The sequence below is a fragment of the Platichthys flesus genome, chromosome 14 (genome assembly GCF_949316205.1).
Source record: "Platichthys flesus chromosome 14, fPlaFle2.1, whole genome shotgun sequence".
NCBI classification, from domain to species: Eukaryota; Metazoa; Chordata; class Actinopteri; order Pleuronectiformes; family Pleuronectidae; genus Platichthys; species Platichthys flesus.
The window spans coordinates 16198602-16222343 of NC_084958.1; the positions used below are offsets into that span (position 1 = coordinate 16198602).

Genomic DNA, 23742 nt, shown 5'->3' on the forward strand with positions numbered 1-23742 from the left:
AATTAAATGTGTCCCACACTGACAATGTAAGGCGTCAGAAGCCAAGGTTGGAACCTACTGGGTTATTCTCTAACAATAGGGTTTTAAGGCATATTAAAACATCCAGTATCTAAATCCAAAAATATATAAAGTAACTTTTAAGTAAGGCTGTAAAATATATGTAGTAATGTAGAAAATACTTCTGGGAATGACAAGGTAATCCAATCCTTAACCAGAAGATTGGCAGCTCGATTCCCACTCATGCCCATCTGAATGCCGAAGGGTACTTTGTAAAATATTGAACCCCTAAAATTGGCAGGACTACAACTACCTATTCATTGCACAATATCTTGTAAAAAAAAGAGGAAATGAGGTGCGCAGTCCGCTTCTGCGCAGGTCAATGCTCGGGCTATAGTAATTTTTACAATTTCAATAGGGCCTCACTGTCTGTCAGTGCTCAGGCCCTTATTAGTTTTCTAGGTGTAATGTAATGTAATATAGGTGTGGATTCAACGTTATCATTTTTGGGGATGTAATTCTCTGTTAAACTGTATTACAGTATCGACGGGTGTTTCTGTTGAGTTTTTGTCGAAACCCTTTAGGGTTTTCAAGATAACCACTGATACTTACAGGAAAATCAATGTTAATTCATGAAGCACAGACTAGGTCACTGGTATTTACATTTTTAGTACTTCTATCAATTAATATCTTGATGATGTGATGGTGGTTAGGACTAACCCGAACGCGCTTTAGATGTCAGGTATTTATTTAGCCGAGTCCTCCACTAAGCAAGAGAGCAGTGGTTCGGTTCCCTGGCTCCTCGAGTCCGAGTGGGTAAAACACTGAACCCCCAAATTTGCCTTAACGTCTAAGACTGGAAAGGCACTATTCAAATATAAAAGGAGTCCAAAAAGTAAATATAAATGACAAACTGCAGATTGTGGTTAAAGTGGTGAATTCAAAGTCTCTGTTCACCAAATAGGCTTTATTATAAAAACAAATCCCTGATAAAACATCAACACTTTCAAATGACACGAAGCAAATGTTTCCGAACATATGTGGGGGGGAACAAGGCCTGAGCGTCACAGCACATCACTGAACAAAACATGTAAAGATACAACATATGAAGAAGAAGAAGCTAAAGAAAGCAAAGCAAGCCTACCTCCAGTTTCAACTAACTGCATCCGGCGAGGTTAAACACACGAGGGGACTTTAAAGCAATGTGACAACGCAGGAGAGAAACCGACTTTTTCATCATTTCATTTTGGATAAACTTCAGTGAGGAGAAAACAAGTAACACTAAACAACCAAAACAGAGGGATAATGTGGGACGAGGCCGGACGGGCCAATCAGTCACTGACGTCCATGTCTGCTTCACGATGGTCGTCAGCACCGTTAACTTTGGCCCGTTTAACGGACCGCCCTGAGCCGTTACCTTCCACCGACCGAGGCGACTGAGCGGAGTCGTCCGAGTCCTTCCTCTCCTCCCTCTCCTTCGCGCTGTCATAGCCTTGCTCTTCTTCGTCGTAATCCCTTGTGATCTGTGACAGGAAACCAATGGGTGTGACATTTTTAACATCTTTATCCTGGTTTACTTTCAGCAAACATAGATGAGGATGCGTTAGAATGAAAGATACTATAACCAACCTTAACATCTCCGGTGTCACCGTCTGATTTCCGCTCGTACTCTCTTTCTTTGTCTTTACTTCTCTTTTTCTTGCTGCTAGAGTGATCGTGTTCTTCGCGACTACGATCTTTATCACTCCTGCGATCTTTTTCCTTTTCCTTGTCCCTTTTCTTCTCCTTCTTGTGCCTGTGGAAGTAAATACATAACCGGTCATTAAACACCCAGGATGTACTCATGCAAAGGCACAATAAACACATTTTTGGGCAGAATAAAGAGCGGATCCAGGACATTTTATTCCCTCTTTCATTAACATTGCAAAATAAGGCGTGTTTTCTTTTCTTTTGACAATTTCACCCATTTCTCAGGGAGTTATTCATGGATCTAGATGAAGTAAAGTTTAGGGGACTGATGTCAGAGTGTCACTAGTTTGGTGCAGCTGGATGGATTTAAGGAGACTGTTGGAACTAGACAGAGGTATTGAAGTTAATCATTGCACTTTTTTGCTGATCATCTCTGTTCCAATGTGGTTGTTCTACAGACATTGCTGTCATGACAGCTCATTTCCACAAAGTTGATTTAATAGTTTAGTTTTTGAAGATCTTTAGTGTCAGAAAATCAAAAAAACATGATGACAGAACCAAATCAGACCAATCAGTCTGTATGACTTCATCTTTATTCCTCTTGGTTTATCTGTTAAATGTCAGTGTGAACAAAATGTACCAAATCAAACAGACAACCACATACTGTATCTGTCTTAACATAAAAAGACTTAAGAGGCAGTTACTTTAAAATAAACAATGTATAACATGAATGCATCATCTACAGAAGATCCACACCACACACTGACCTCCTAGGAGATGGAGACTTGGAGCTCTTCCTCTTTGGAGACTTTTTAACAGGCAGACTGTTGCTGCGACTTCTCCTGCGTCTCCTGAGAAGCACAACAAGACGTTAAACTGTGGTCAACACAGAATTCTGACCAGGGAGCAGAGGAACTGTTTAACTGAATAGTGCTGGAGGACATGAAGAACCAGGTCTGTGCTCACCGGCTCGCGCTGCGTGACCTCCTGGCTGTACTGTAGCTTTTCGGCGGTGTTTTGTTACTTCTTCGCCGAGTTTCTTCTTTCTTTCTATCTCTGAAAATAAATTACATGTTTTAATATATCTGACAGGCTGTGGATCTGTTGAGGAAAAGATGCATTTTACACTGTCTATTTACCTGGATTTGCTCTGTGATCGCCTGCTTCTGTCTCTGGAGCGGGTGTGTCTCTTGCGTGGGCTCTTTGAGCGCCTCCTGCTTCTCGAGTTTGAGCGACGCTTTGATCTGCTTTTGCTTCGCCTGCAAACAGATGTTCAAACCATTTAACACCTTTGTATGCTGGAAAAGTTTCCCCTTTCAACTGTTAAAATGAATGGTAGATTTCACCTGTGCCTTGAGCGGGATCTGGACCACTTCCTCCTGGACCTCGACCTGGACCGAGAGTGCTTCTTCTTGCTCTCCTTATCTGCAGGACAAAAAACAGTTGTCAGCCGTGCAAAGATTTTCCAGGTGAAAAATACAGTAACCTAAATTATTACTCCATCACAGACAAAACAGACACTTTCACAATGCTAAGCAAACTCTCCAGCAGGAAAGTCATCCCAACTTCAGCACACTTACTTCCAGGTTCAATAGCAGCAGAGATAAGTGACTGTGCTTCCCTCACTCTCTTCATGGCCTCTTCGATTTCTTTGTTAGAAGTCTCAGCCTTCAGGGCTTGATTCAGGTTTAAGCCGGCAGCCAGAGGGTTCAGTCTAAACGCAGGAATATTGATTACTACAAACATCGATGTCTTTAATCCATCATTTCCTTCTCCTTCAGAGACATTTACAGACAAGGAAGTTTCTTTATACAAACGTACTTTGGATCTGTCATGAACCGTAACAGCTGATCAGCAGCCTGTGAAGAGACGGGGCCAACATGAGCAGGTGTATTATCAAATGTACTGCATATCAATTTAAATAGTAGATCTTTGGGGGGAAATACTAATCCCTGTCTCACCTGAGGATTCATATTAGATCCTCCGAAGCCAAATGCAGCCATTGCATCCATGGTCGGACCAAAAGGGTTCCCTCCCATCTGGAAGAACAAAAAAACAAGTATTAAGATTAAGATATGTTTATTCATACCATGTAGCGGTAGTTTTGTTTGTAAGCTTATTTTTAATGTCACAGGTGTATAAATAGTGATACTGACAGATGTGGCCATGCACAACTATTTTTTTTATAATAATTAGTCTCCCATGATACATCTCACAGACCCGTCCTGTGACCCATAGTAGGGGCCAGAGTCCCAGGTTGAGAATCACAAAATCAAGCAGTAAATCAGGAATTACAGAATAAATAGAGTCTGAATTGCTTATTGTTCGGTGGTCAACTAAAAGAATGATCAAATCATCGATACATTTCATTTTCCAATGGTCAGATAATTTGTAGTCGTGGGTACAATGAGTATTAAGTCTTACCGATTGATTGGCCATGGGGTTGGGCGTTGGAAGAAGTCCTCCTCCCGGCAGAATTCCTGCGACGGCATTTGCTGGCGCCAACAGCGACAACGCTTTGGCCTCATCCGGAATAGATCCTATCAGGAAAATAAAATCAGGCATTAGGGAAGAACACAACAAACTGTAGAGACACATTTTGAAGACAAAGGAAAAAAAAACAAGTGTTCGCACTGCATTTCTTCAAATAAGGATTCAACATGGTTGACTTACAGATCAGTTCCCTTAATTCAACACAATCATCATTGCAGTGAAAAATTATTGCTGGAATAAATCACACTACTCCAATGAACACTGCCAAGAATATATCACCTGAACGTGTTTTTTAAGTCATGAACCAAACGTTAGCAAGCACTGCTGCTTCTCCAGTTGGGTGTGCCCTCAATTTTCATTTAGATGTTTACTGAAACAAGCGACTCACGTTGGCGGCTTCGCTACTAAAAGCACAGAGAAAAATCGAGATACACACAACAAAGAGAAATTTAGGGATTTGGGGGGGAAAAAGACACTACACAGGCTAACAGTGTCTACTTACCAAAACACATTTCAGAGGATAAAGTGTTATTTACTAAATGGCAAACAGAATTCAGGGTAAGCAGTGTCCTCTGTTACATCATCAGTCTGATATTCTTACCTGCTGTCACTGACTCGTTTGATTTATCTGCTCTAACAGTGCATGAGTTCTCTTTTCTTCGTAATAAGATTCTGATTTAGTTCAAAAAATGACCCAATATGAACAAATAAAAACACCTCACAATCATCTCACAGCAAAAAACAGCTCTTTCACATAGATACAGACACACAATAATGACAACATACAAACAAAGAAGCACACTGGAGAGAGAAATTGCTGGAGGAGACAAAACTGTTGGATGGTATTTTCAGCGGGGCCTGGTATACAGGACTGGCTGAGCCAGGAAAAAGAACTGTAAAACACAACAACAAAAGAAGAAGACCACTGTTAAAGAGAATATGGAACCAACATTGTGTCTTGTCGGGTGGGTGGGTGTCTTGAACAACTTATGACGAGATGGGATTAAACCGTTACCTTACTGTTTCCCTTTTTAAATCCCAACCTTCGCTCCTACAGCTGACTTTTCAAACTGAGGCTGTGCTGAGGCCTTAGCCTCTTTCTACCAGACCCTTTTAACTGATTGTTGTTATCTCTGTTATTTCAGAAGTCAATATAAACATTTAATTAAAAAGAATGAGGCTGTGTATATAGTCTTTTAAGGTTGCTGCAGATTAAAATACTTGCAAAGACCCAACTTTGTCTTAAATAATCAGTCTGTCGATATCCGGTCAGTGGCTTGAAGCTAAATCCAATTCAATGTCACTGAAATCTTCAAAAGCAAATATAGAATTTAATTTTTTATATTAAGCTCAGTGATTAATGAAAAAATAAAAACCGTAGCACTTTTCTGAAGGCGTTATTCCAACAGGAGGTAACAGGACTCGTTTCAGTGGCAGACTCATAGAAATTTGGTGCATGAGCCCAAGGATTTACAGCAGCTGAATGGTGCCTGTGTCATAAACCCAAAATAAACCTTAGTGCCTGCATTTAATATCACCCAGTGCAACAGTGTGGCTCACTGATATGAGTTCTGTACCATTGTGTTTTTGTCTTTTTATAAAATTCGTTGACATCAAAACATGAAGAATATTTCTAGCCTCATCTGTTCAGGAACAAAGCTTCAGCAATAAAATTAAATCCTGGCTCAGCAACATTGAAAAGTAGTGCATGATAAGCACCGCTTCAGGCTAAATCCTTAATTGACCTTTATTCTCTAAACTAAACCACCTACAAAAGATAAATTGGAGAGAAGAAGAGAGAAAAGGGGAGGGCAGAGAAAGAATAGAGGACACAGAAGGAGAGGGGTGGGGGCTTGAATGCTCGTTGGCCTTTGCAAATGTCTACAATCCCCTGTTGGCAGGCAGAGGACCACTTTCATCAACGAGGGGGCTGCTTTTGCCTTCTTCACTACAAAAATCACTCACACACACACACATACACACACACACAGATAACAAAGAGAAGTTTATCAGGATAGTCCAATATGGTGGGGATAAAAAACATGTGGTTAAGAATTTAAATAACTTTTCTTCTTCACTTAGGTGTCTGCGGCGCCCACAGTTTGAGAATATTCAACTGATATCTGTCTGTAAGGCAAACTTTGGTATATTCCGTTTTCTAGGTGGAAAACAAACCATTGTTTTACAGAATGTGCCACCGCATGATACCATTAATCTGTCAGTATCTGCTCGTAGCGCTTCTTAAAAACAATTGGAGGGAGGAGCATTACCAGTATCATTCACATTATCTCCAAAGAGTCAAGGGGACTTGTACACCTCAAAAAATGGCGCAGATGAGATTGTTTTTACTTTATTACATCGGCACAGGTCATGCCATTCAATCAACAAGGACCACTCATACGCAGGAATAATAACGTGACAAACCTTCAGCGAACGGGACCACAATCAACGCCCTGTCCACAAACACGGTGTTGGTCAGATGTTGGGACACGCCGACAGACTCCGGCTCGTGGAACTTGACGAAGCAGACCCGTGATGTCACCGGCATCTGAGAATCACTGTGGAGGAAGTCAAATCTCTGTTAGGAAAACGGGTCAAACAGGATGTGTACCACAGACATTAAAGTTTGAACAGAGTGTATGGTTTCCCCTGGAACTCATTCCCTTAAAGGCAACGATCTAAAAACGATCACACATATTCTGGCTTCCTCTTACAAAATGTTAGGATTCGTGGTTTACACGTATTTAGGTTCTTTGCATTTCTGATAAAGGTTCATAAAAAAACTGCAGTCAAGAGACCTCACTTAGGCCTGTCTGGCACACACCTTTTCTCAATTAATCCAAAACATCATGAGTAGATTAAAAACAGTCAATTAAAATGACTGGTGGTCTTTGTATGATAATCAGAATGATGTAATCCTCAGATCCTGAGTTTGATCCTTCGCTTCTTTTTTTTTGCCAAACCACCACACTGGTATTTAAACCTAAACTACAACATGGAAACATGTAATCGTTAATAAGATGAGCATCTAACTATTCAACTTGATTGAAAGCTATATTTACTGAAACGGATTTATATATATATATAGATGGATGTACTCATAGAGCAAAGTAACAATAAAACAGATACGAAGAATTTAAATAACTCAAATAGAGTGTAATGAACATAAAATGTAGGAAAAAAACGCAGATACTCCGAAAATAAATGAAAAACTATTAAGCACTAGAATACACAGTAACGTAGTAAATATAATAGAACAACGAACACGCCTGTAAAAAGGAGACCAAGTACAAGAGATATATGTACAGTAGTAGATCACGATCGAGTCGGAGTATCGTGGATCTGGATGTGGCTAACAACGGGCTTGTTACAGTTAGCATCCGGTTAGCATGGGCCCTGCGTCCCGCTTCAAATGCTGAGCTAGCCATCAAGCTAACACGTGAGCTAATCTCGGATATCTGCGAATGAAACAACACGAGGTGAACTCACTCTGGAGGAAACAACTTGAGCTCCTCGATGGTCCCCAGGAAACCGAACAGCGTCCGCATCTGCTCCGATGTTGTGCTCGGCGACACGTTCGTCACCTGCACCACCTTCGTGGTGTAACTCATCTTAACGACGGCAGCGGCTAAAAACAAAGACACTAGAGTAAAAGACTGCACTTCAGGATGGAGTCACGAGGGTCCAGCGGCGGGGGAATCCGCGCGTTTGTGTGTAGTTTGCTCGCCAGGTGCAAAAAACCTCAACTACAACAACAGGCTGTTGCACTCCGCCGCCATGTTGAGTTCGTCCCGAGCAGAGGGCGCATGCGCGGTGAGGAGGAGCTTCTGTAAACAGCGAACTCCAAAAATTTATAAAATCTGTATTAGTCAATTCTGTTGATCGATTTAAGAAGAGACTCAAGATATATTTCTACAATATTGATTTTAATTAATTTGATAATTTTTTTCAGCACCATTGTCTTAAATTTTTACTTCCTTTTTCAAAAGTTTTTAACTGTTTTTACATTTATTTGTTTTACTGCAAACAAGTTCTGACTAATCGGTCTTATTTAACAGCTCTTATTTTAGTGTAAGGCACTTTGAGCTGAATTTGATGAAAGAAAGTTTCTGTAATAAATAAAATGTATTAATATTTTATTATTTTTATATAAATTGACAACCAGCAGAGGTCGCCCTTCCTTCTCCCACACACAAACAAAGAGGCAAATGACGACCGCTATAAAGCATTTGATAATAAAACTGTGGAAACATCACGTCAAATAAAGTAAACTCATGTTTATTATATTTCATTCAATATAAGAAGCATGACATATTATGCTGTTACCATTAATACTAATATAAAGTATTAACATAATATAAAGAAATTGTTCTTAGTTTAAGTGAGTACTTTTAAACCACATGAAGTGTTTATTTAATGTGATGCTGTGATAAATTACACCATATCCAACAGTCGACTACACAGTTGAAATAATTAGTTTGCTGTTTGAAAGATATTTAGTGAATATTTAGTGATAATTATTGAAGTCCTTTTACTCTAAAGAAGGCCAAACGTTTAATTGTCCCAGGCACATAAATGTGAGTATTTAAGCCTTTGAAACAAACTGTTTTCATTTGTATTACTTTTGAGGTTAGGGCTTTTGGTAGCTTTACAAACCAAACAATGACTCATATATCTTGAGAATAAAGAAGGTATTCAGCAGATTAATACAGAGTTGCACAGAAAGAAGTCGGAGAAAAAATGTACTTTGTGTTTTATAGTCTATTATATCACAGTTTTATTGGCTTTTTCATAAAATATCTGCCAAATTCCCTGTTTTGTGGCTCCTGCCTGTTTTAAATTCCCTGTGGGAGCAAAGATAACTCAGCCTAGGTGCGACTGATATTCTCCCAGACTCTCTGCATTCTTTACCACTGATCCTTCAGTTTAATTTAAGAGAAGAGAGAAAAAGCTTTCAGCTGCATGTTGCTGGTTAAAGTCAGTCCACATGTGTTGGCTTGGGGGAGCCACACCACAACCCTGCCACTGACGAAACTCTCTCTACTAATGGTGTTTTTCTCCCAGGAGGAACAATACAGCGTTTGTCTCCAGGCGACGTCGAACATAATCCCTACACCTGGATTAGGCCTGTAGCTGCACCGAGACAAGCAAATTAAGTCATTTTGTGTTCCAACCAAAGAACTTGGCTCATTTCATGCAGTGTAACAGTCATTTCACAACAACACATAATTATAGCAGCAAAGACTCAATGCTTTACTGTTTCCCAATATTTCTTTCAGATTCTATGACTCAGAAAATCCTCATTTAATCTAAAACAAGGAGTTATTTCTGTCCTGAAATAGAAAGAGGGTGGTTTTTGGACAATGTGGTTTTAATCCAAGTGGTTCTGTTGATGAATTTGTAAATTAAAAAATCTAAAAAGGAGCAAATTAACACACAAGCAGCCTGTGTACTGTTACATGTAGCTTTGAATGTAACATATACATTGAACATTAATTCTCGTCCAGTTCTGTAGTTTTTAGTATTTGCTTCATGCGGATTTGTTGTCCTAAATCAGCATTGTGATATATTCTGATCTTAGTGTGACTCAGCATAACTTAAAGCACAACTTTTGAACAATTGTCTCAATTTAAAAGAAAACACACATGCAGCCTGTCTATTGTGAAATATAACTTCTCACACATACATACAGAACATTAATTCCGGTCTAGTTCTGTAGTTTATTGTTTTGCTTCATGCTGATTGATTGACCTACATACAAATTCTGATAAATACTGAACTAAGTATGACTTAGCATAACTATAACTTAAAGCACAACCTCTGAACAATTGACTCAATCTAAAAGAAAAATCACATGTACCATTGCACCACCTTCTCCCGAACATGGTTCTCTGTGACAAATGTTCTTGCTATAAATCCGGTTTCAGAGGGGCGACCCATTGAGTCACCCAGTACGGGATATTGGCACAATGGGATTCTTGTTCACGGTGCAACATGATTGGCCGGGGGTAAAAGTTTACGCCACAGATTGCAGCGGCCGTGAGGGCGACCAGGCAAATAAATACCCCGAATCCACAGGGGGGGGGATCAGAGACTTTCCAGTTCAGAAGTGAGCAGAGGTTTTTCTCAAGAGATTTGTTTTGTGTGCTGCCACAACCAGAAGGCAACATGGTCAGCAGGTGAGTTTCTCAAGGTTTACTGTCATTTTACTGTAATTTTTTTTATTTCATTTTGATCATCAAATGTTAAAAAGTTGGCTTAAAATATTTGAAACTCTTAATATTCAGACGAAAGGACTATGATGTTTTGTTTATAAGTTTCTGCAACTTGACCCTGTGACCCTGAGGGGTTGTGATGGAGCACTTGAAGGATTTTAAAGTTCTAGCTGAACTCTGCAAGCTGTGTGACCCCATCCACATTATAATGCTTTCCTCGAGTTTAATTCGCTTTAATTCACTTCATTGTTTGTCCACGTCTTTGCTTCCTGACGACAGATTCGAGCACCCAGCCGGTGGATACAAGAAGATCTTTGAGACGTGTGAGGAGCTGGCTGAGCCTCTTCCGGCAACTGTCACTGGTTTGTTTGCTTTTCTTAGACACAACAAACCAAGTCATTGACATTTTTATATAAATTTCACTGTTCAGGGAATTGATTTGTAGTCTGAGTATTTCTGTTATTATGAAACAAATCTCTGATTATTCCTACTGTTGGTATTTCACAGGCAGGATTCCTTCCTTTCTGAAGGGAAGTCTTCTCCGTTTGGGACCTGGACTCTTCGAGGTCGGAGATGAACCGTTCTATCACCTCTTCGATGGCCAGGCCCTCATGCACCAATTTGACTTCAAGAACGGACAAGTTACCTACTTCCGAAAGTAAGACTCACACTGTCGTGATTTACCGGAGGGCTAATACATTTTCCAATTATTATTTTGAAGACATTTTGTGGTTTTAAAGCAACGGTTGGTTTCAATGTTGCATCAAAATCAATCTGCCGAGACTTGAATCAGCTCTCAATATGTAATCCTGCCATTCGTATATGTTCAGTATGTTACTGTGTTGAATTTTCAACCAAAGTTGCAATGAATGTATTATGTGCATCATAACTTAAAAGAGAGAGAGAGAATATGAAAGACCACCAATCTGCAGATTGAATATACCACATGAGGGAGGTGGGATTTCAGACATAAAGACATGAAACACATGAGAAACAAATGGTTCATTCTCGGATCAGTTACTAAATCCCAATGACACATTTAAGGAGCAGTGAAACCTTTAAAGATTCATTCGTACAGACTTTCATCTTACACCCTAATATGCTCATTAGTACTGTACTGTGTGCTTATTCATCTGATCTCTTGCGCCTGGTTCTTACTTCAACCTCTCCAGTTGTCCTGATGCTTTAGATTTGTCCCGCAGTTTTAAGTCTCTTTAATGAAAGCATCTGCCGTTTTACTTAATGTAAACGTAATGTTGTGTTTGTGAAATAAAAATATAGAAAATGTCAATCTCTCCTCTGTGGCAGGTTTGTCAAAACAGATGCGTACGTGCGCGCCATCACAGAGAAGCGTGTGGTGATCACTGAGTTTGGTACGTTTGCGTATCCCGATCCCTGCAAGAACATTTTCTCCAGGTGAGTCACTTCAGAATTTTTTTTCCTCAGGGTTCTGTTCTCCTTTTCATCACTGACAACAATGTGTCTGCTTTCTAAAATATGTAATTTCTTTTCCAGGTTCTTCTCTTACTTCAAGGGCGTTGAGGTCACAGACAACTGCCTGGTGAACGTATACCCTATCGGTGAGGACTATTACGCTGTGACGGAAACCAACTTCATCACTAAAGTCGACACGGACACCTTGCAGACGCTGAAGAAGGTACATCAATACAGAAATATCACAGAATGTGTGACAGTAAAATGATCTGATGGACTAAAGTGACGTTTTTCTTTTCTGTGCAGGTTGATATGTGCAACTATGTCAACATTAATGGAGTGACGGCCCACCCTCATATTGAAAGGGATGGCACGGTGTACAACATTGGAAACTGCATGGGCAAAGGAGCGACACTGGCCTACAACATCGTTATGACCCCACCAACACAGAAAGGTCGGCATTGGTGTCACAGGAACCAAAGAACTTCATCTGAAGGGACCTCATCCTTGAAGCTAGCTGTACCATAATACTGGCACACGCAGGGTTAAATGAATCACAGTGACCCCTCTCAATGATGTTTATGTATAAAACAAAGATGTTCAAATGTGTTGTTAAATCCAGCAAACTAACCACCTTCTTTTGGAAATTGCGCATTCTTCAGACAGTATTAATGAATAGACAAACTGGGTCCTTAGTATCAATGTCATATACAGATTAACGTAAATTAAGCATTAAACTAGAATAATCGATGGAACCATTCCTCCACCAACAGTCTCCTGATGGAAACACATTTAAATTCAATAAACCCAGGTTTTGACTTCCACACCAAAATGCATAGATACCAGTCCCCTACATATGCCGGATATTTTTTCTCATTAAGATCTGTGAATCATTCCCTGGTAAATTGGGGGGGGGGGGGGCGGATAAACTTAATGATTTCTTTCTTGGTCTCTGAACCATCCCTCTACCAAGTTTGGTGAAAATCTGTAGTGTAGTGGTTGTGTAATGCTGCTGAGAATCAAACAAACTAATCAACAGACAAACAAGCAAACAGGGGCCAAAACAGAATAACAACTTCATACTTGTGTCAAACATCCCGACCTCTGCTTTCTTTCTCAGATAAGTCTGATCCCATCGAGAAGTCCAAGGTGGTGGTGCAGTTCCCCAGTGCCGAGAGGTTCAAGCCCTCCTACGTGCACAGGTGTGTAGTTGTTGATCCATTTGATTCCTCGATATTGCCACAGAGAGTTTTAATGTCGTCCCATCGTTAATTTCAGCTTCGGCATGTCAGAAAACTACTTTGTCTTTGTGGAGACGCCGGTGAAGATCAACCTGCTGAAGTTCCTGAGCGCCTGGAGCATCCGAGGCTCCAACTACATGGACTGCTTCGAGTCCAATGAGAGCCAAGGAGTAAGAACAAGGACTAGATCCACGTCTTTAGTGGTTTGACCCTTTAAATGATCATCAGCCCACCCCCTTAGACTGACAATGACGTATTCTTCTTTGTAGACCCTGTTCCACATTGCCAGGAAAAGCCCGGGGGAGTACATCGACCACAAGTTCAAAGGGGCGGCCATCGGCATGTTCCATCACATCAACACCTACGAGGACCAAGGATTCATCGTCTTTGACCTGTGTGCTTGGAAAGGGTGAGTGGCTCACACCTCATATATCCAATTTGATTCGCTTTTGTTGTTCACCATCACTTCTTTCTTGTAGATTTGAGTTTGTTTACAACTACCTGTGGCTGGCCAACCTGAGGGCCAACTGGGATGAGGTGAAGAAGGCGGCCATGATGGCGCCCCAGCCAGAAGTCCGCAGATATGTGATTCCCCTAGACGTCCACAAGGTGAGACGCGTGTCTTACTCATCCACAATTGCTTCTCAGACAGGTGGAGTCTATGTTTTCTCTTCTCACGTTGTCCCGGCGTTGATGTAGGAGGAGCAAGGGAAGAACCTGGTCAGTCTGCCGTACACCACAGCCACAGCCACGATGCACGCCGACGGGACCATCTGGCTGGAGCCCGAGGTGCTGTTCTCCGGGCCTCGCCAAGGTGCACACACAACCATCAAACTTTATTCCGACAAGTTCATTTTTAATTGATGCAGCAAAGTATCTTCACCATTTAACCATTTCTATGTTTTTTTATAGCGTTTGAGTTCCCTCAGATCAATTACAACAAACACGGAGGGAAGAACTACACGTATGCCTACGGCTTGGGTCTCAACCATTTCATACCAGACAGGGTATGTTCACGAGCGGCCTTCAGTTGTAAAGAGTGTGTCAATCAAACTGCTCCAGGGACTGTTTTCTTTTCCTCGTGTGCAGATCTGCAAGTTGAACGTGAAGTCCAGGGAGACCTGGGTTTGGCAGGAGCCAGACAGCTACCCCTCCGAGCCCCTGTTCGTCCAGACTCCTGATGGGGTCGATGAGGATGACGGTGCGCCACGAGCACCATGAACACAGTGTCTTAATTCCCACGCTGCCTATGACTTAACATGTCTAATGATAACCTCCGTGCTGTGTCGACAGGCGTGCTGTTGACCATCGTGGCGGCTCCCGGCTCCCAGAGGCCAGCGTATCTCCTCATCCTCAACGCCAAGGATCTGTCGGAGGTCGCCAGGGCAGACGTGGAGTGCGACATCCCCGTCACCTTCCATGGGATGTACAAACCCTAATGTGCCGCAACTCTCAGGACGTCTTCGGCCCTTCAGAGTCCAGATCAGGATGTCCTAACTTGAACATAGTAGACTTCATATCTTTGGGGAGCCCAATAGCTCAGCTAGTTGGGAGGGCATGTGTCCTCTGCGGCTGGAGGTTTGATGCTGACCTGGCCCTTTGCTGTATCCCTCCCCGGCTCTTTCCCCCTTTCAAACTTAATGCTGTCATTTTGAGTAAAGGCTTAAAAGTCCTGTCCTTCAAATGTCATTATTGGTTCAATAAAATAAATGGATGGGTTCACGTGATGCGTCACTAACATTTCATTTTTGAGAAATAAAATAATCAATAAACGTCACTGTTCTGTATTGAACTGTCCTGTAGAGTTTTCATTAGCTACGAAAGATAGCAGTGGTACTGTTCTTCATCTTGGGTCTGGCCCTGTGAAAGTGAATATTTATAGGATTTATCTTTTACAGTGAAATCCTCTAAGTTCCAGACTCTGATCTTTCAGTTCGAGTCAGACAAAAATACGTTATCTTTTCTTTTTGACGACTTGATCTAAATCGGCAGTGCTTCTTTATACTATAACAAGCAACCCTTTCTTCAGATGCACCAACTGACACTTCAGTTAATCCTTCACGCTACATTCTTCAGATAGTTGCAGAGATTGAATATGTCGCCACACAAAATCTCATTACGGCCACATTTGAATAAGCGACCCTTTTCCATGTCTGTCCTCATTGTGTTGCTCAAAGTTAGACTTTGAATCTAATCTAAAAAGAGTGAACGCAGGCAGATCTCGTTGTGCCGCAAAGCTGATTAACGCTGAGTGAAAAAGAGAAAGAATTTGTTGCAATCTTTTTTTTTATTATGCACATATAAATGAATGCGGCCATTGCGTACGATGTCATAAACCCACCACCCTTCAGATTCATCCAAACATTAAGAAAATGTCCATTGGGTTTAATCTTGCGTCGGCAGCATCACACAAGGATTTACCTTAAGATTTTCTTTTTTTTAATTACAAACAATTTAACTCACATGTTTCGTCCCCGGCTGATGCAAGACAAGGAAACAAAGCTAATATGGCTTTGGCTGGCTTGCTCCATCAGTCCAACGGAGAGCCCTGATTACACGGTCACGTTTCCTGCGCAACTGCCAGGTTTTAGGATTTCATTATTGAAATGCTGAGAGAAATATTTTGCAATCATTTGCTCTGTAATCTCACGTCTTAATAATCACTTGGTTACAAATCGGCCCCTTCACAAGCACAGATTGTTTTCCCCCTGTTGAAATGCCCCCCTGCTTCTTTTTTCTATTAAACAAAAACAATTTCTCTTTGTGTTTATTTGTATTTTTTTACATGAGGGCTTTACAGCCTTCGGAGAAGAACAAAAAAAAGAAAGATTACAGGAAGTATTCATTTTCAGAATAAACTTAAGCTGAAAAACACAGCAAAGGGAAGGCTCAATGGAAAACTTGATATCTCAGTTCAGACTATCACACCATAAAGAGAAGTCGCTCAGATACTGAAATTCAGATGAGACAGAGGTTTGCACAGCCAGGCGTCCACCAGTGTAATATAGTCATATACTTACTGTCCTAATACACAATGGATTTTACACGTGTGTGGAAGATATGAAGGTAAAAGATAAAACACAGGTAAAAGAGATAAAAGAAAAGCCACACTACCACATACACAAAAGAACCGTTTGACTTTCGTAGCTATTATGCTACAGTGAATTGAAACAAAGCAACACAAACATAGTCGTAGAGTGACAAGAAAAATGTGACAACGGGATGTGAATTCAAACTCTAACATTCTGAACTTTTTCTTAAAGAAATAGTTTGCCATTTTTGGAAATACACATATTTGCTCTTCTTTTAAACAATAAATATGGAGCTACAAGAAAATGAGCCCAGTTTAGCTCAAAATCTTGAAGCCGAGGGAAAGCAGCTTCAACCTTTTGTCCAAAAGTCAATATCAAAATGAAGTATCCTAACAGCACCACAACAACTCAGTTATTAATATGCTATACATCATTTGTTGAATGTGTAAATTAAATGTAAAAATTTGAATTTGTCCTATTACAAGTTTTGTTTGTGTGTACGTCACACAACTCCATGTAAAACCAAAAAACGTAAAATTTTGTCAACATTACTTTCTGTATTAAGATGAATAAACAGTTGTCATGTTTGTTGGTTGGCATATTTTCATATTTACCTCTCGCTAGTTTTTGCTCTAGCTTCTGTTCCCAGTCTTTATAGTAAAATTTGCTAACTGTCTAATACCATACTGGCCGCACAGACACGAGAGCGGCGTCAATCTGATCCGGCTCTTGGTGAGAAACTCAAGGAGCCGATCTTATGAAATGTCAAACTTTTCCCTTAACATCGAGCAAATCTGTCCCTTTACTAACACACAAAAACACACAAGAATCCAGACTTAAGCAGAGGCTCACGCTACTGAATCACAGACTTCATGATATACATCGTCGGGCTAACCTCAACGTGGTGAGTGACTACTGACAGCTCTGACAACCTGTTTTATCAGCTATATAACTTTTGCATCTCAGGAAACGGAGGAATGAAGTATTGATAGTGCAAGGTTGTAAGGTACATATATTAATATATTGTTTTAGATACTGTCCTATACGTAAAGTGCAAATCTCTGGATAAGATGAAACGTGTGTGTGCAAGCATTTTTCTAATGTGGACTCACCGATCCAGCCTGCCCCTGCACGAATGAGCCCTTTACACTGGCTGCCATTTAGTTTACACCCCCTCTGGTGACACATTCACATTGCACATCATCATCATCTCATTCCTTCAGCTCAAAGCTTTTTTCTAAAGTCTGATTATATGAAGAAGCCAAAGACAAATATGTGAACTTGACCTCCATTGTGAATGAATGTGTACTTATAGACTTTGGGTGATTTCTGTAAAGTGCGTGCATTCCTTTTTTTTGCAATCCTCCTTTTTTCGTCTGTTGTGTGTTGACACATTTCCAAAGTGTGGGTCTGTAGGAGATCAATATGTGGAAGTCTTTGCTTACTGTTGCCACGGAAACATCGACTTGAATCTAACAGACTTCTAGCGACAACCTTTAACATTTGGGTCAATAATTAAGTTAACTACTCGTCCATTTACATTACGATTAACCGGGAATGACGGTGAAATGGTGTCAGCTGAGGAGAAACACCACTGAGGCCGGCTCAAGTGGAAATGCAAAGTCATAAACCCCCTCCCCAATCACGCAGGTCAAAAAGAAAATCCCATGTGCTCACCGTCAACGCAGGCTGCGGCTTCGACACACAATAACCACACACAAACACAAACATGCAGGGTCGACTTGAAACAGTCTCTCACTGACTTGTGTAACTGATGTTTTTAAGACCAGCTTATTCTGACTTGGGGGACATGGAAGGCCAACGTTGGGTGAGTAAAATTGGTAATTTTCAAAGTGCAATACAACAGCCAACCTATTTCCCCCCCCCCCCCCCAATTCCTCAGGCTCTATAAAGAGGGCAGTTGTAGGGTTTGTGTGCAGGGTCGGAGGGGCCGTGTGTGATGTAAGCGTGGGGGAGGGGGGGGTGAAGATTCAGTTGGTTTCGTAGGTGGAGAGCAGGGCAGCATCCACAGGCTCCATGCAGGAGGGGCAGGTGAAGGACCTCATCAGCCAGTCGTCTATACAGTCCGTGTGGTAGATGTGCATACAGGGCAGGAACCGGATGGGGTCGCCGTATACAAAGTCCAGCATGCAGATCACACACCTGAGAAGAGAGGAAGCGAAGGGGTTAATCATGTCACATCCCAAATGTTCAACATTATTGTGAGTTTTTATATAACTTCACAAATGTCAGTAGTAGCTGTATAAAAATATATATTACAGCTATGAAGAACTGAAAAGTAGTCCTTTAAATAGATAATTAAACAACAGAAAGCTCAGAAACAATATTGATAGTTCTCTGATTGATTGATTTAATGTTCTCTGGTTCCAGACTGTCAAAGTGTTGATTAGCTGCCTTTCCGCTTGATGTAAACATAACAAAACAAATGTAAAAACTATTTAAAAAAACTCACAGTAATTTTGGTTTTATCGTGTTAGAGACTAAAATAAATATAATAAAAATATATCTGAGCATTAATCTGCCTGAATAGAACTGAAACTACTGGTTGCTTCTCCTCTGCCATTATACCCACATTACAAATATTGTTAATGGTATTAGGGCTGCAAGTTTAAACAATCTAGAGCAGCTACACAGGTTTAAAAAAATACAATCTCGCCTTCCTAGAGCCCAAGACACCTTCAAATAACTTTGATTGGCAGATTGGTTTTAATTTAATTAGTCTGCTGTTGATTTATCAGCTGATCATTTCAGCACACAACTAATTATTACAGCTTTTCTTGCATATATACTGCACAACCATTTAACCCCAGTCTCAAACACTTCTCCCCCTGTGGATGACCTCAGATGCAGTAATAGGATACACTCACTCTCTGATCTTCTTCTCGGAGCCGTCTTTTCCTTTGTCATAAACGCCCTTCGGGAGGTGCTGGATGAGGCCAATGCGCTGAGCTATGCGAATCTGCTCCTCCTCTGTCAGCTGTGTGGCCAGACGGGCCTGGCTGGGTGTGGGGTGGTATATGGGAATGTGAGCCTGCTCCTGGTGACACACAGAGAAACAGCAACACGAAATGAACACGGTCATTATTCCAAACACCAGCTCACTTACACAGAGGTGGATTGACAGATAGGAGCATCTGTCTGGTCTGAACAGCTGTTCTGTGACTATGACACAAACCCACTGTTTGTTTAGGAAGACAACCAGCTGTATCTTAACATTTGGAGGCTTATCTTACAAGATCTCAGCTGATAGTTTGTCCCATATGTGTCAGAAACGTGCATCAATAAGATCGTACTTCAGCATGTGTGTGGGTTTACAGCTGCTGACCTGGTACGGCGGAGGTGGTTCGAGGTCCGGGTCCATCCCGTCCCCGAAGCTCGCTCTGTCCGACTGGGACTCATGAAGGAGAGAAATGTCGTCCGATGTGGGAGACTTGAGACAGTTGCCCATGTCTTCGTGTCTCCGCTCCCGTCCTCCTGGCCGACGTCAACAAAAAAAGACAACAAAACTATAAACTAAAGCAACCTGATCTTGCCGTTGCTAAAGTTGCTCTCGTTGGCTAATGTTAGATTTGTCCTCGTACTACTCCAGAAACCATGAAGGTAATATCAGAAGACACCAGATACATGGCTGTGAACCCGCTGCGTAAACGTTGACCGACAGAGCACAACATCCGCACTAGTTCCTCTCCATGTTGACACGGGGAAACAAAACAAAGAACTCCTTTGCTAACGACAGCTAGCAGTCGAGCTAGCTACTTTTTGTTGTCCTACTTCCGTGACGGGAATCAGTCATTACTTTGTCAGAAGCGTAATTCCGGCTAAATGTCCACTTTAACGGAGACAGTAATTCATTGGCTGTGTGGTCTGACGGAGGAGCCGAGGCGACATGTCTGCCTTTTTAACTTCGTGAGTAGGACGCCTCAGTTTGTCTCCTCGCTAGCTGCTCGCTCCTTCTTCACCCAGACGACATGTTATCGGTCCTTTGTATATGACGTCAGTGGGGTGAATATGCGCCGCTGATTGGATTATTTCTGTGACGTGACTCCCAGACAGCACCAACCCCGCCCATGTTAACGACGACAACAACAAACGAATAACTGGTTTATAATCAATAGAAAACCAATTAGTCCATTGTTATGAGCAATATCTAAAATTCAATTAAAAAAGCTTTATATAATGAACATTCCACAGCTAGGTGAATTTAATAACTGATATATATGTAAATGCATTAGCTATGGATGTGCGATACATAGACATTTTTGTTAAAATTATTGCATAACTACAATATATCACTATTATTATTATTATAGTTAAAGTCTTGGGGGAAAAAACGCTGTTTTCTCTGCATGTCAGCACTGAACCATTTAGTCCCCAACAATTAAACCGAGAAAAACATAACTTTAATTTTAGGAAATTAAAGTAAATAAACACATTTATCTATTATTTTTGCTTTTGTTTGTGGGTGGTTGTGTGTTAACCCTTTGATACACAACATGGGTCAAAAGTGACCCGTATTTATTTACTGTGTTATTCTGAGTGTGTCTTTGCTATATTTTTTAAAATAAATGTATTTCATTAAATATCTTGTTTTTGATTACCACATATCATTACTTTCCTTTTTCCTTTCTCACTTTCTGAACACTTTTACACACATGGGTAAAAAAATGACCCTTACATACATATTCGCTGCAGAACACCTGCCATACATTTCACACAGCTGCTTTTGCACATCTGATGCATGTAAAGTCTTATGTTACAATCCGTTGCTAGTGAGAAAGAAAAATATGTACAATACTAAATAGCTGTTGACATTCTTTTCTAGCTAGCTAACCATAGCCAGATCAACAACTAAAACTCAAAACAGAAAAATATATACGTAAGTATATACTTAATAGGCAGTTCTTGGTCTTGATTCTGAGTCTGAATTCTCTGATGCTGATATTCAGCTCTACTAAATGAATAAGTCTCCTTTGATTATATAGATGTTAAATAGAAGAAATGTAATGAAGCCATTCAGTTTGTACAGCTGTCAAATACTACAAATATCACTTTAATAATATAACTTTATAGACTGGATAGGGAAAAAAAATCATTCAATAGCAGTGGCAACTTGAGGACACCTTTATTTGTATATACAGCTATTGTACACATAAAAACCCACAAATTATTTGCATTCCAGGAATTTATGATACAAGTCTCCATGTTTTTGGTTAAGTGAGTTTCACAGAATTGGCCCTCTTCAGGCAAACAAGACAAATACACAAATCTTAAAATGAACCTTTTTTCAACAATTCTCTTACCTTTAAAGCTCATCAACTGATGCTGTTTTATACTATTTTTTCTCTAAATGTTACAAACAGCACAACTTCTCTGTACATTATTAGTAAGCAATAGGGTAATGTGTATTTGTGAAGCAAAATGTGTCATGGTGTGTCTACAGTGTTTCTACAGTCATCGTCCGGAATGGTTCATACAATATTCACAAGGAAGAAAAAAGGTAAAAATAGGTGAGAGGTTGGACTTGAAATTATGTAAAATGACCAAAAATTAAAGTTTAAATATAGTTGTTTGAAATTTCATATTTTAAAGGTGCAGACTGGTAAAACAAAAGTAACAGGCTGTTTTGAAGGATGACCAAGAAACTTTAAAGGTATTCAGTTTGCCAGAGGCATGATTTAACAATAACACTGGGAGTTATAACAAATAAGTGTATTTTCTATGTTATTCTATGACTTTATTCTTATCTCACAAATTAGTATGTTCAATACCAAAAAAAGAAATATGTCGGGGAGAATCAGGCAGTTTTACCCCCCTGCACATTCATTCACACTGTAAAAAAATCCAGCATTATTGAGTATTAGAATCCACATTGTCTGGTAAAGTATCCGATCGTCTCTGCGTGATGGCTTATCGTTTGATCTGGTCTACTAAATGGCAATGGTGGGATGATCACAATCTATTTACAAAACATTTTATCTATAAGAAAATGTAGTTACATATTCACACACCCCACAGATAAATACTGTTCAGAGCAACACTGAATCATTTAGAGACATCTTCAGAAATGAAAATACCTTATATTGACACAAATAACAATTTGATCCATTTATTTTGTGTATTTTCTGCATCCCACGACTATTTGAGATGTGTTATTACTCTCTATCATCAAGTACAAGTCAGGATATAGACCTTATTTATTGTCAGTGTTCTGTGTGAATTGGCAACTACAGTTTCAGGAAGTATTGTTCCTCGTTGTTTGGGGTTCACATTTGGCCAAACATCCAGAGGGCTCTTGGCCTCAATGCACGGATGCAGAAAGAGTCACATTGACCTTCACTCTGTACACTGATGCACAGCATCCTCCTCCAGCACCTCCACTGGGATTCCCCCCTCTCTTCCACACTGTGCCTCCCGTCCCTAGCACCTGTCGTCCTCCTCTGTGTCACTGAGAGGATCACAGCCCGCAACCGAGGCCGTCTGCGCCAAACGCTTCCGAAAGTGTCCGTTGGGGACCTGCCAGCCAGTCCGCAAACGAGGGCGGGCTGAGCTGATGGTGTTTGAGCGTCCAAGGCTGCAGGCCACAGCAGCCTCGAAGGTCAAGGTCTCCATGGGACCAGAGGGGTCAGGGCTGTGGTCCCCCTCTTGAGAGGCCAGGAATGGCTCTGAGGGGTAGCGTCGAGGCGGGGACGGTTGTTGGCCGGAATCGGCCCGCCCTGCTCCTGCCACCCCCTTTTTGGCCTCCCTGGTGGGCTTGCCTCGCCTCATGGTCTCTGGGCTGCCCTGTTCGTCCTCGTCTTCACCGACAGAGGCTTGTGTGCGACACACGAGTGGGGAGTAGGAGATGTGAGGGCGGGACCGGGTCGGGGTTTGCGATAATGGTCGTCGGCCACTGGGGGTGCTGGACTCTGAGGTGGATGGCACTGGGCTGTCTGAGCTGTTTCCCTGAGGATAAGAGGCACTTGAATTGAATTATGTCCCAACATGAACTCCATGACAAAAGTCTGCTCACAGTAACAGTAGTTTGTCTCGTTTATCTTCTCCATGAGGATTAGATCTGGTCTAAGTATGTCACAAGAGAAATCTTACTATAATTATTCAACTGAAAAGCTCATTACTTAGCTTGAAGATTATTTTTAAATCAACATATTCTTCATATTCTACATATCTGGTATCATTGTGAACCATTGAGTAGAATGGTATGTCAGAATCCAATCAGATCCTCTGCTCTATAGTGGTTCCTCGTGGTGCAAGGAGGATGTCTAAAATGTATTATTCTTGATTGTGTTCATAAGAATGTGTCTGCAGAGTAACAAATTAATGACATCACAGTGTCATAGAGTCAATGATTTACAGCCACAGTGACTTTTTAGCAGGATGCAGATCACTATAAGTGGATTATTCCGTCAAATGACTCAAAATGAGTGTTTAACAGAAGTGGAAGGACCGCCAATGTTTTTTCAAATTTGTGAACATGGCAGCTGAAGAAGGAAGACATGTCAGATTAATTTCCACATCCAAGGAAAAGGGCCACATGTGAAAAGGTAAATTGTAAATGTTTAAGTCGAGTGAGAGACACAGAGTAACTGTAGCTCAGAGCTATTACATGGACTCACAGAGAAG

General features: G+C 40.9%; 4 protein-coding genes across 8 annotated transcripts in view; 1 reads left to right on the forward strand and 3 right to left on the reverse strand.

The window, feature by feature from the left end:
* Positions 1-917: 917 nt before the first annotated feature.
* On the reverse strand, positions 918-7977 carry LOC133968949 (serine/arginine-rich splicing factor 11-like). 4 transcript variants are annotated; one of them, XM_062405216.1, is made up of 12 exons: positions 7669-7977; positions 6604-6737; positions 4111-4226; positions 3648-3725; positions 3508-3545; positions 3267-3400; positions 3033-3111; positions 2826-2945; positions 2653-2742; positions 2454-2537; positions 1627-1792; positions 918-1520 (listed from the first exon to the last, which is right to left on the reverse strand). In XM_062405216.1, exons 1-12 carry the CDS (start codon positions 7788-7790, stop codon positions 1329-1331), a joined length of 1353 nt encoding a protein of 450 aa, XP_062261200.1. In that variant the 5' UTR covers positions 7791-7977; the 3' UTR covers positions 918-1328. The 4 variants fall into 4 exon arrangements, with proteins under 4 accessions (XP_062261200.1, XP_062261203.1, XP_062261201.1 ...); XM_062405219.1 differs by lacking the exon at positions 7669-7977 and adding an exon at positions 4459-4583; XM_062405217.1 differs by lacking the exon at positions 7669-7977 and having other exon boundaries at positions 4111-4583.
* Positions 7978-10274: 2297 nt separating this feature from the next.
* Positions 10275-14791, forward strand: rpe65a (retinoid isomerohydrolase RPE65 a). The gene is made up of 14 exons (XM_062405215.1): positions 10275-10358; positions 10674-10756; positions 10902-11052; positions 11703-11810; positions 11910-12051; positions 12135-12282; positions 12949-13030; positions 13107-13239; positions 13339-13478; positions 13549-13678; positions 13769-13883; positions 13982-14076; positions 14159-14270; positions 14363-14791. Exons 1-14 carry the CDS (start codon positions 10348-10350, stop codon positions 14506-14508), a joined length of 1596 nt encoding a protein of 531 aa, XP_062261199.1. The 5' UTR covers positions 10275-10347; the 3' UTR covers positions 14509-14791.
* Positions 14792-15820: 1029 nt separating this feature from the next.
* Positions 15821-20101, reverse strand: LOC133968950 (RING finger protein 11-like). Of its 2 annotated transcripts, XM_062405221.1 has the most exons (4): positions 19919-20101; positions 19448-19596; positions 18990-19159; positions 15821-18264 (listed from the first exon to the last, which is right to left on the reverse strand). In XM_062405221.1, exons 2-4 carry the CDS (start codon positions 19568-19570, stop codon positions 18093-18095), a joined length of 465 nt encoding a protein of 154 aa, XP_062261205.1. In that variant the 5' UTR covers positions 19571-19596; positions 19919-20101; the 3' UTR covers positions 15821-18092. The 2 variants fall into 2 exon arrangements, with proteins under 2 accessions (XP_062261205.1, XP_062261204.1); XM_062405220.1 differs by having other exon boundaries at positions 19448-20101.
* A 1136-nt stretch (positions 20102-21237) lies between these two features.
* Positions 21238-23742, reverse strand: part of LOC133968692 (voltage-dependent R-type calcium channel subunit alpha-1E-like) — a 35397-nt gene continuing 32892 nt past the window's right edge. The window contains exon 44 of the mRNA XM_062404868.1: positions 21238-23064. Coding sequence (XP_062260852.1) covers positions 22540-23064 — 525 coding nt within the window. The 3' untranslated portion in view covers positions 21238-22539. The remainder of the gene's footprint in view (positions 23065-23742) is intronic.